The sequence below is a fragment of the Heliangelus exortis genome, chromosome 2 (genome assembly GCF_036169615.1).
Source record: "Heliangelus exortis chromosome 2, bHelExo1.hap1, whole genome shotgun sequence".
In the NCBI taxonomy this organism is placed as follows: domain Eukaryota; kingdom Metazoa; phylum Chordata; class Aves; order Apodiformes; family Trochilidae; genus Heliangelus; species Heliangelus exortis.
The window spans coordinates 51,108,292-51,120,437 of NC_092423.1; the positions used below are offsets into that span (position 1 = coordinate 51,108,292).

Below are 12,146 nucleotides of genomic sequence, written 5' to 3' on the forward strand. Positions count from 1 at the left end.
TTATAACTTTGAAAAAGCAAACTTCCCTACTTGCTATATTCTCGTGCCAGTTTTCCAGCTCACCATGTGTCTGTTTCACAGGTTGCAGTCCCTTGAAAATCTGAAGGTTCCCACTGACTTTTCAGAGTTCAATGTATTTGAACTGGAAATGTCTCTGCTAAGAACATCTCAAACAGGAGTAAGAACAGAACTGGTGGATCCTTTCAAAAGAGAAACCATACCATAAAATTTCCGAAACTATACAGTAAATAAACTTTATTTCATCTCAACTCTTGTCAGATTAGTGCTGTCAACAGTCACAGATCAGCGTATGATACAGTTATGTATTAACTATTTACAATTTACAGTAATGTATTTTTTCTCCAGAAAATATAAGTACAAAAGCTAGGAGTAAACAAATGAGGTACTGCAATTTGGATTTATTGTAGGCATAAGCATATAGAAGTGACCTTTAGCAAACAACCATAAGATCAAATTGGGAGAGAGTAGTCATCAAGAATGCCTAGCTCATCAGGAAAATCACCCCAACCTCTACCCATTCAAAAATGTATTGCACAGTCCATTCAAAAATAAAAAAATAAATAGAAGAAACAAACCATTTATTTCAACTCTTAAAAAACACCCAGTAAAGCCTGTATAGAGATACAGTAATGGGCAATTCCTTCCTAGGATAAAGTCTTTTCTCGCCTTTAAAAAAATAACCTCTAACACAAAATAGAAGACAGTGTTCAATAGAAGAGAAAAAAGACTCATCATCAGATAACCCCTGATTTGCATTTCTTGTCAAGGCAGTTTTAACTATATTCATGGTCCAAAGGTGGTGCTGAGTTTTGGTGCTTGCTGCTCCATTTGTGACCTCGAATAATAGCTTTGCTTTCTGTCCCTTCTCAAGGAACAAGAGAGACATGAACACATTCCTAAGCAGCAGTGTCATGAGACATTCTCATCACAATTTCTTCAAGATGGTCGTAGCCATGACTAGAAGAATGAAAAGTTAAAACAAATTAAGAAATGTTACATTATTAAGAGCACCTTAGAAACATAACACATTAAAATAATAATGACATTGTTGATTATTGATAGGAGTAGGAGATGGAAGAATTTCAGGCAAGTCAAATTGCCAAATCATTAAATGATTTGAGGCAAGTAATTCCATTGTGTCTGCAAAACAGTTGAGAAACTGTGAGGGAAACAAAATAACCTGTAGCAAAAGGGTCAGGAGTCTTAGTGGAAATAGTCTACCACAGCATTGCATCTTAATCCAGTGGAAAAGAAAGTTGTCCTCTCTGCATAAAACTTATCATTAAAATTTAAATTATGAAGTAATATCCATGTTGTATGGCAGTGGGGCAGGTCAACCACTGCATTTCAACCCACCAATAGCAACTGCTTCACATGCACTGAATCAATTCTTGGCATCTATGCAAAGATTTTGGTTTATGAAGGAGGACAAAGGAAAGTTGGGCTGACCATATAACTCATCTGAAGAGATTATTAAAAATCATACAGCACTAATTCAGATCATAATCCTACCAGGAAGTTTTACCTGTGTACTTCTCTCTCAACTGGTATTGCCTCTGTGTCCCTGGTTTAGCTTGGCAAGTCTGATACAACCTGCACCTTTAGGCCTAAATGAGCTTTTGCTCTTCTGTAACATTACAATTAGTATTGCAGATTCATAATTAAAGTAGCTCAATAAAAAATGAAAAAGGCACAATAAACTGCAAGCATAAAGCTCCCCTAATAATCCTCACTAAATTCTCTGCTCTAGCAGAGCAAAAAGCTCTGAACCAGAAAGGTGCTGATGTTTAAATGCAATCATATCCTCTATAGAGGATATTTAATTAGCCTTTTTTAAAATATTCTATTCTCATATTTATAAGATTATTTTCAAGCAGTACAGTATATGTCTCCCATAAATCAGACTTACTTGCCTATTCAAAAAAAGAGCTCAAAAAGGACATAAAGGCAAACCAAAACCGAGTGCAATAACATTAAATATATTAATTTATTTAAAATGCAATGTTTTTTTCAACAATCAAGATTTCTGTAGATCAATCAAAATTTCAAAAATTTCAAGTTATGCTTACAAGTCAAAGACTGAGTTTGAATCAAATGGCTACCATTTTCAAACTTGGCTTTGTAAAAAGAAACGTGATTAAGAGTAGAGCAAAGCTTATCATACACATACGGAACAAAAAATTTTCTTTTTTTTTTTTTTTAACAAAAGCATGCAAGAAAATTAAAAAAAACCAGCCCCAGAATGATTAATGTCATACTACAGGTTTAAATAAAGCGAGTAAATATGAGGCTTCACTCACCCACATGCTAACTAAGCACAGACTGATGGGATATTCAGAAGATACCACTGCGAGGTGAGGGAAACTACAAAGCCAGGAAGAAAAGAGCTTATTGGATTATTTTGTTAATAGAGCAGATAGGAACTTCATGGATGTCTGCTGCTTATGAATGAGCTTGCTGCAGTTAGATCACAATTTTTATGTAGTAAAAGAGAGATTAGTGAAAGAGATACATTTATCTAGCACATTTTTAGTGACCTAGAAATTTGTTAAGTTTTCAGAAACAACTTATGCCTACTAGAAGTGTAAATAATTACAGATATTTTAGTACTACACACACTTTTTCTTTTAAAGTAGCACTGCTAAATAACAATTTACATACTAAAATTACTTGCACATGTTTTGGACTTAAAGTAACAGAGAAACAACCAGGCTTTATGTTAAAAATGCCCATTTATGTTGCAGTTCAGAACTTCATTGTTTATGAGATCTAAACACTGGGCATTTTTGAAAACCAGCATCCCTCCAATATTAAGTGTGGAGAACCTTGTTAGTAAATGCCATGTTAGTAAATGTCAATAAACAAAGTACAAAAAAACAAGCATTTTTCCTGACAGAATAAATTTATGAAGACCCCTCCTAAACAGAATTACAAAAGACTTGCCCCAAACCAAAATTTGTGCTTCAGTAACTTCCAAAGTGAAGAAAGAAAAAAAAAAAAAGGACTACATCCTCCACAATATGCCCTAATATTTAAGTTTCCATTAGATGTCTAATTTAATCTCTGTAGATTTGGAAAGGAGAAAATTAATGGGCTACAAAGGACTACTATATGAAACCCAAGAAGTCTTTGATAGGGACATAAAGCTCTTTGAATGACAATATCCTTAAAAATCAAAGCATTTGAAACTCACAAAAAACCTCACTGTATGTTCTAGCCAAAATTTAATATCTAGGACCTTTAATAACATGGGCCAAATCTTACTGGATTAACTCAAGTTACAAGTTTTATTTAGCATCAGAAGTTGTGATTATATATTTTAGGAAGACCACATTGCAAGTATCTAAAAGGTGAAAGGACAGCAAAATAAGGTCCTTCTCTCGTACTTCTCTTTTGACCAACAGAGAACTCTAAACATTTCCTGAATTTTCAGTCCAGCTTGATAAAACACAACAAAATCGAAAAAAAGCAAGCTTTTTTTGCAAGCTTTGTACATGAAGGACAGAGAAAGAAAATGCATTTTGCATTAAGCAAAAACTGTTTTTAAGATGCAAGATACTTACTGGAGCTGCTGTATTATCAGCATTTATATCATTCTAAAAGTATTTTAAGTATCTAAGATTGCAAGATACTCTCAAACTTACTAAGTGTACAGAAAAATGTTGGAAGTATTAAATACTTTCCTCTGACCAAGGCTGAAAAATCTCTCTTCACATATTTTTCATGAAAACTGGTATGACTCCACAGAAACTTCTGAATTTAAGAAACTTAAGATCTTATCTTAAGAATCTCCTGTCAGGTTACTTTTTCAGAAAATTAATCTGCAGAATAGCAGTGATAACTGAACTTGCTGTGTTCTGTTGTACCCATAGCTATATGAAATACAGCTTAACTGATGATGAGGAGTATCACTCAAGAAAATATGCTTGCTTTTTTTCCTTGCTTTTGCTATAAAGTGAGAATTTGACATTCCATCATAGAAGAGGGAAAGAGGGAGAAAAGAACTTTTCTTGAATGTGGACACAGAGAAAAAGGAAACTTACAAGAAGGTTTCTAATTCCTTATTCTTGCAACCTAATCTCTTGCATAAGCTTGGTTCACTTATGTAACTTACCAGTGGTCGAGCATCTTCTCGCTCTAATATCTTCTGAGTCTGATCTGCTGGGAACTTCAACACTGTTGTTATAACCTTGGCCATTGTCTAAAAAGAAATAGGTCATCTATAAGTAATTTCATACGCATTAAAATACTTCATAATATTTTAAAAGTCATTTAATTTAAGAATACTGGATGCTACTTTTTAGTAGTACCAATGGAAAACAGTGAAACAAGTAAGACACAACTATTTATTTTGCATCATATATGCATGATACATTATATGAATTATTTGAAAACCATATTCAAGTCACAAACTGCAGCTACTGTAAGACAATGTAATCTCTATGGTACCTATGCACAAATACTTCTGTTTGCTCTTAAGCAGCATGCTCTTCCAAATACAGCTCCTACCACATATTTCATCTTACAGCAGCCTTTCTGAAAAGCCCATTTGAGACTCATGGCATCTGAGAGGGTCCTTATAGATTCAACTACACTCACATCATCTAAATATTTTGTAAAGAAATGAAACATGGCGAAAGCAGATCCAAATGTCAAATGTGGAACTCCAGTTGTGTAAACACTTTCAGGGAGCACACAGTAACCCCATGCTTAAATAGCAAATCACTTAGACATCCTCAGACAGAAGACGTAAGAATGTCAAAACTTTGTGCAAAACAGCCAATTATTATTTCCATTTATAAGGAGATGAATGAGAAGAAAAAACTCCAAAAGGCAAAAAACAAAGTTTGGGTGGCTTACAGGAAAGGTCAATGTAAGAGCTGCGGCACAGCTCAAGCAGGTGATTGCTACAAAAGCTGTAACTGCTGCTCCTCAAGAATGTGGATGAGATAAGACTGCAGCTATGAATGTCTACTGCTTATTACCAGTCTCATGTGTGGAATGAAAAGAGAGGGTGCAGCAACACAGCAGTTACAGGACAAAAGTTACTGCAACTAGAAGTGAGATGTAAACCCCTAATTTTGCAACAATTGTTTCACCTTAACTAGAGATAAAAATTAAAAGAAAGCGAAATAAAGCAAGACCCATTGAATTCTTATTGCTCAGAATGTTTAGTTTTAACATATTAATAGCTTCCATGCCTAAGAAGCAATTGCCTATACAGCAGTTGCCAGATACACAACAGAATATGCCAAAATCCTCATCACAGTTATTTAGGACTAAAAGATTAGAAAGCATTGATCGTACAATCTATTCAAACTCTTTCCAACAGAGCTATCAAGAAAGCTCTCTTCTAACAATTTTCTTTAGGACACAATAGCATGCAAATGTCAAAGAAAAAAATCTACAAACACTGCCAATCCTCCATGAAAGCACAGATAACTTGTGTGCCAACTTAAATAGGGTCTATCTGATATCGTCTTTCCTGAAAACATCCATTTTGTTATTTATCACTAGCAATGGCTTGAAATTCTCTCCAATAATTTGAGGCCACTAGGGAGATTTTACAGAAAAATTATTCAGTACTATTGACAGTTGCATACTTATGAAACAAAAAGCTACAAGGATTGCAGGGTTAGAACAGTGTGTTTAACAAAGGTTTACCTTATTAGGGTAACAGTTTATTACTCTACTATTAAAAAAATAAATTAATATCTTAATAAATGTGCCAATACACAGACATATATGTTCCTGTGTTTGCATCTCTGTATCAGTCTATTGAAAGACCCTGAGCTTTCCCTTGCATGTTAGTTCTGCTATAAGAGACAGTACTTTGCATTCCCATTTCTTTCTATGAGACTGATATATTCAGATAAATCATCTCTGAAAAATAATACTTTACAATAACACTGATCAGTACCCTGTTTAATTCAAAAGCTGTTGTTCAAACACATAATCCAAGTTTTAGAGAAATATCCCTTGTTTTTCTCCAATGCACAAGAGCATGTCAAGGTGCCAGACAAGCATCTGCATAAATTCACTATCTCTGACACATCCATATTCCACTACATTCTTCCATGTACTTACTCAATATCAACACAAACGTTTAGTACAGGCATATAACACTTGGACTCATTTTCTGGCCTCAGAACAGACTCCAAAAAGCACAACGAAAGTACAGATAGAGCACCTTGGATTTCTGCAAGACTTAAGATTTAGTGTGCAGTACAACTCAACATCACAACTGTTCTGGTGTCTCTAGAAAATACCATTTTATTTGACCCAGTGGTTTAATGTCATGTTTTTCCAAGTTCAGATATTCTGAGCAAGATGCATGCTTAGGAAAAGCTGGCAATCTCATTTCATATACCCTGCCAAGGACAAGGGAAAAAATAAAGTTGGACTGCAGGGCATGACAGTAAAATCTGCAACAAAGATATGTGCTGCTTACAAAGAATGTGATAGGTTACAGGTTACACGTTATGACCACAACTCCTGACTCTTAGATACAGAGCCACTATCAACCTTCAATATTTATCTCATGTCTCCAGCACTCTTTTTAAAGATTGACACATTCACTAATGTTTCTACATAATTATGATTCCAGGATCAAGGTTGCATGAATGGCAATCCATCCTAGATGGTTTGTGCATTGCCTTGAAGCACTCTTGAGGTGTGGCATACATACGTGCACAATAAAAGGAAAATCTGCACAGAGAAAAGCTACCAGAATGGTCTTACAAGACAAAATTAGAAGAAAACACTTCATCTGGCTCAGGAAGACAAAAGTTGGGAAAAAGGGTATGTCTGTACTCAAGGACATATCTTAATTCAGAACTTTTAACTCAAGAACTTCAGGAATAAAAAGCACATACTAACACTGCAATAGCATGCTTAGACTGTGCATGACAAGATTTTATCAATCACGCTGTCATTGTGGTTTTCCAGTCAATGTAGCAGGATGAAACCAGTTTTCAAGCCATAGTTCAGTAAATTTCAGATCATATGATACAATCGTTATGAGAGCAGACACTAAGCTCAGCATCTTCCAGCAACACATCTAATGGTAAAGAGAAAACCAGTAAATGAAATCCACTTGGAAGCACTTTTTACCGCAAAATGGAGATCAACGTATCTTCATATTTAAATTTTAATTTTTCATTAGTAAATGTCAATACACCTATAAACTCCATCAGATAATACAGGACTAGACAATACCAGAAATTCTTCCCTTCTTGCAATACATCAAAACATTTACCCTCAATTAAAATTTGCTGAGGTAATCAAATTATTATGAACATACAACAGAGAAGAACACCACCACATTCAGTTTTAAGAACTCTGCAATACTTCCTTATCTATATATAACTTCCCAAAGCAAAAAATGTTGTTAAAGAGGAAAAAAACCCACATAACCTTATAACCCAAAGTTCTGGGGTATGACTAGTAATATTTTGAAGATCACTAAGAAACAGCCTTAATGAGAGAAAAAGATGTTTTACATCACGTTTTTCTGAGTATGCAAATTTGCTATGTGAATCAGATATCTGCAATAGTCATCTGCAGCTGTCTCAAGACTTGTTTAAAGTTGAAAAATTGGTGACACTTTTTTTTAGCATTTTTGCTTATTTAAGTCCCTCCCAAGTCAAAATCATAAAATCCAGTCATGTGCATATTTTTCTTTAATGGTTTCAGTTGTTTGCTATTAAAGAAGGAGACCCATCCAATGAGCTACAGGCTTGTGAACAGAAGGTAACTAGTGGTTCTGGGTTTCTTGGATCAGGGATTTGTATTTTTAATAAAAAAGGAATTAAAATCAAAGGAGAAAACAGGATAAAGAAAAGAAAGAGGAATCCCATAAAGACAAGATGTCCTGCACAGACCAAGTATTATTCTTTACAGAGCACAATGAGAACAAAGCTAATTAACATTGAAAGCTACATAAAAACTCCTTGCTTAATAGTAGTCCAAGTTGAAAGCAGGACAACAAAGAATGGAAGAACTCCAGGGAGGAGAAAAAACAAACAGAAAAAAATCATCCAAATAGCATTCATCATCCAAGAAAAATGTTTTAGTTATGACATATCTCTTTTGAACCTGGTCAATCTCTAAGCATCAGGATTGTTACAAGCTAGTAAAATTCCTATTTGCGAATTATTTCACAAGCTTGCAGCATATAACAAGAAGCCTACAGTGCAGGTTTCCACTGCTTTTAAAAGTGAACTAATACTATCCAGAGAAGGAATACAGATTTGGTAACCCTATAAAAACATCTTTCATCAAAAATTAAAGAGATATTTCACCATCTTCAGTGCTACTCACATACGATGGTTTAATCAAACTGCTACTTTTTAAGTTCATGTCCAGATGACATCAAAAGACCTCTTTTGCTAATATCATGCACACCAGCTTTCACAATACATTAAGCTTGACTGGCAACAGGACTTTTGCTAATAAAACCATACCTACCAACAAAGGTTTTTTTGTCTTCATAGGTACAATGGTAGGAAATGTGACAACCCCCCCTTCCCCTGCCAGTCATCTTGGCATGTTGATAAAATTATTAAGGTGTGGTTCATGCCTCTTTGGAAAAAAAAACCCACACAAAAGCCTATTAAATCCTGTGTCATCAATAAAAAGAATATAATTAATCACAAACATGTTATTTCAAATCAACACAGCAAGAATGTTAAGCTGTATTCTAACCTGAATCGCTTGTGACTGTAAACAGCTTTCCATACCTTTGTCTCACGACCCATCATATATTCAAAGAGAACTTTCCTCAAGTATTCAAACTCAGTAGGCTCCCCAAAGAGGGAAACATCAGTATGGTGAAGGTTCCCATCTGTGTAAACAAAAAAATGAGAAAATTTATAGTGCATCATACATACGAATCTAAATTTCACCAGTAGCATGAAGATCCAAGTAATTCCATCAGCTCCTCAAGGTCTTCCTCTTGGGTGTGTTCAGGCTGCCCCCAGGCCAGCTCTAGCTTTGGAACCCAGGAGGATACTTCCTTATATACTGCCCCTGGGCATCTCTGTAAATTCATCTGTACATTCAGACTGTGTAAATAAGTGCATTTGTACCACAGACATTCATGTAGTTTTGCTGATGCCACAGGTGAAAGACCCTGCGTGATCTCTGCCAAGATGTAGAGAGCATGCAGGATTTCTTCACCATCTCTAACCAACACACCAGGTTTGCTGTACCCTCTTTATGGTGAGGTCTTCTTCTTGGAAAGGAGACCTGAATCGGTCTGTGTCATTTAACATATTTTTCCTTGGAGTACACCTCTTTTCTTCCTTGATTTTCTTCATCCTTGATACCTTTCCTTTTCAGCCTCTCTTGCTCATTCCAGTGGTCACTGTCTTCTTCCCTAGGCTCCCCATGCCCCCCATCAGTTGCTTTGTCTTTGTCTTCCTTCATCCCAGTCAAAATTTGTCTGTCTTGAGCCTGAGGAATGACAAATGTCATCCCTGGTGGTACATGGAAGTCCTCACCAGGTTTTTGCAAAATGCTGGCCTTTCCTGTGGAGTTTCCTTGTCTGACACACGCAAGTGCATTTGCCTGTATCCTGCTAGTGGCTCACAGCCACCCTGTGACCTACTCATGTCTCCAGGAACATTTGCCTACTCCAGTGTTTCCAGCCTGGAGCAGGAACTCCGGGGCTCCATCTGACATTGCAGGGTCCTCTCCTGCAGATCCCTGCTCTTGTTTCTTCTCCTCCATTGCAGCCAACTTCAGTTACGTAACATTTCTGTTCCTTTCCCAAGGGCAACGAATCTTAGTAGGTCAAGAGAGGTTCTCCTCCCCCTCTATTCTGCATTGGTGAGGCCGCACCTGGAGTATTGTGTCTAGTTCTGGGCCCCTCAGTTCAAGAAGGACAGAGAAGTGCTTGAAAGAGTCCAGCGCAGAGCTACTAAGATGATTAAGGGAGTGGAACATCTCCCTTATGAGGAAAGGCTGAGGGAGCTGGGTCTCTTTAGTTTGGAGAAAAGGAGACTGAGGGGTGACCTCATCAATGTTTTCAAATATGTAAGGGGTGAGTGTCAGGGAGATGGAGTTAGGCTTTTCTCTATGGTGACGAGTGATAGGACAAGGGGTAATGGGTGTAAGTTGGAGCATAGGAGGTTCAAGTTGAATATCAGAAAGAATTTTTTTACTGTAAGGGTGACAGAGCCCTGGAACAGGCTGCCCAGGGGGGTTGTGGAGTCTCCTTCACTGGAGACATTCAAAACCCGCCTGGACACGTTCCTAAGCGATGTACTCTAGGGGGCCCTGCTCTGGCAGGGGGGGTTGGACTAGATGATCTTTCGAGGTCCCTTCCAACCCCTAGGATTCTATGATTCTATGATTCTATGAATCTTCCTGCTGCTGCAGTGCCCAGTGCCACTGAAATGGCCGTGAGGTGGCAACAAGTCTGAAAGCAGCAGTGATAGCTGCAGAACCACTCAGGGCAGAGTGAAGAGATGTGCTCATACTCCTCCTGTACAGTAGCAGGGTAGTGATGACCTATGCTCTGAGCTAAGCTTGTAAACAAACTGGTAGCCAGTGCATTTTAAGACCATGCTCTGCTTTCTGCTAAAGGCCACGCAAGGCAAATACACAATGACACAACACATCATGAAACAATTAGCTAGAGCTAAACTAATTGCCTTCCCATACCGTGGGGAGTATGGACCTATAGCCATGTCCCAGCCTAGGCACTGGCTCTGTCACATTGTGGAAATGAGGCACATACCTAAGGATGAGGTTTAGAGCTGTGGACCCTTTGCACTTGCAAAAACCAAGTGTGAACTGTGTTTTTTGCAAGGCTTCTGTATTCATCAAGTTTAGCTGGGTTTCCACAGGATGACAAAACCTCGCATTTCTGACAAAACCTCTGACATCTCTGATTCATAAAGAACTCCAGGCATAACACAGTGTAACTATTCTGTTCTATTCCCTGCACTTAAAATGACTCCAGTAATGATGGGTCCATTGTTTCCCTAAAATTCCAGGAGGGTTTCAGCTCCATAAACATGTTCAAGGACACATATCATGGAGGTTACATGTAGAAAAAGGATTTTATTTTATTTATTACTATATAAGAGTAATAGGTCTTACAAAAGTACTCTAAATCACAAGAGTAAATGCCCAGACACATAACACAAGAAAGCTCCATACAATCTAGCACTTGCACTCTTAAGAATATTAAGAATATTTAAGAGTCATAAAAATGTGTAAGTGGATAATTCCTCCCATCCACTTCAGAGTACTACTGCCTGTATCCCTCACTCTGGGAATATAGAAAGCTTGAGAACTCTGATATTGAGCTCTTTTAATGGTATGGCATTAACCAATCACCAAACAAAATGCTGCGTGCTATGCTCAGCTAAAATCACACACCAGCTCTATTATAAAAGAGAAAACAAGGATTAGATGTCATGAAAATAAAATGTTTTAAAAAGACTGACATTTTAATAATTTGACTAAACCTAAGCATTTATTTCAAACAAATGAATAACTTATATGTGATGAAAACTGAGTACTTACCTCTATATGGTGTTGCAACTGATGTGACATACATATTCTTCTCATAACTTCTCAGCCGGTCCTCCAGTACATGAATCTAGAGAAAGAACAGTCAAAATGATAAATGATGTTCACAAGCAGTTAAAATCATCATAATGAAAACAGTTTTGAAATTAACATTCTCTCCTTCTATGAAAGCAAAATATATTTGTTTTTTAAGGAAGGAAATCATGTAAAATCCCATGCCTAAGCTATGCCTTGAAATGGGTGTACATGTGTATATACACATATGAATAGCTATAGTAAATCTTATGTGTATCTATGTATTTATATCAATATGTACACGTCTGTTTTATACACAGAAGAATAAACAAAACGTGATAACTGCACTCAACATCAAAAAGATTTAGTTTAGAAACAGAAAAGATCCATAACCCCATGAAATGCACTGTTCCATTTTTCACTGTGATTATATTTTGCTAACCTGTATTGCAAGCATGTGGTATTTTCATTCTCAAAACACAGAGTACTTTGAGAAGTGCACAGACATTCTGAGATAAAATATGAGTCAAAACTACTTTACATGCATGTTACTTCCACTACACCTG

General features: G+C 36.7%; 1 protein-coding gene across 8 annotated transcripts in view; it reads right to left on the reverse strand.

The window, feature by feature from the left end:
• Positions 1–228: 228 nt before the first annotated feature.
• GOLGA4 (golgin A4) overlaps positions 229–12,146 on the reverse strand; it is a 66,316-nt gene continuing 54,398 nt past the window's right edge. For 3 of the 8 annotated variants that reach the window (XM_071736105.1, XM_071736103.1, XM_071736099.1), the window contains 5 exons: positions 11,560–11,635; positions 8,763–8,866; positions 4,136–4,222; positions 2,322–2,385; positions 229–978 (listed from right to left, as the gene is read on the reverse strand). In XM_071736105.1, coding sequence (XP_071592206.1) covers positions 2,356–2,385; positions 4,136–4,222; positions 8,763–8,866; positions 11,560–11,635 — 297 coding nt within the window. In that variant the 3' untranslated portion in view covers positions 229–978; positions 2,322–2,355. Of the gene's footprint in view, positions 979–2,321; positions 2,386–4,135; positions 4,223–8,727; positions 8,867–11,559; positions 11,636–12,146 lie in introns of those variants that run through there. The other 5 variants (XR_011724313.1, XM_071736101.1, XM_071736100.1 and 2 more) reach the window with 5 other exon arrangements.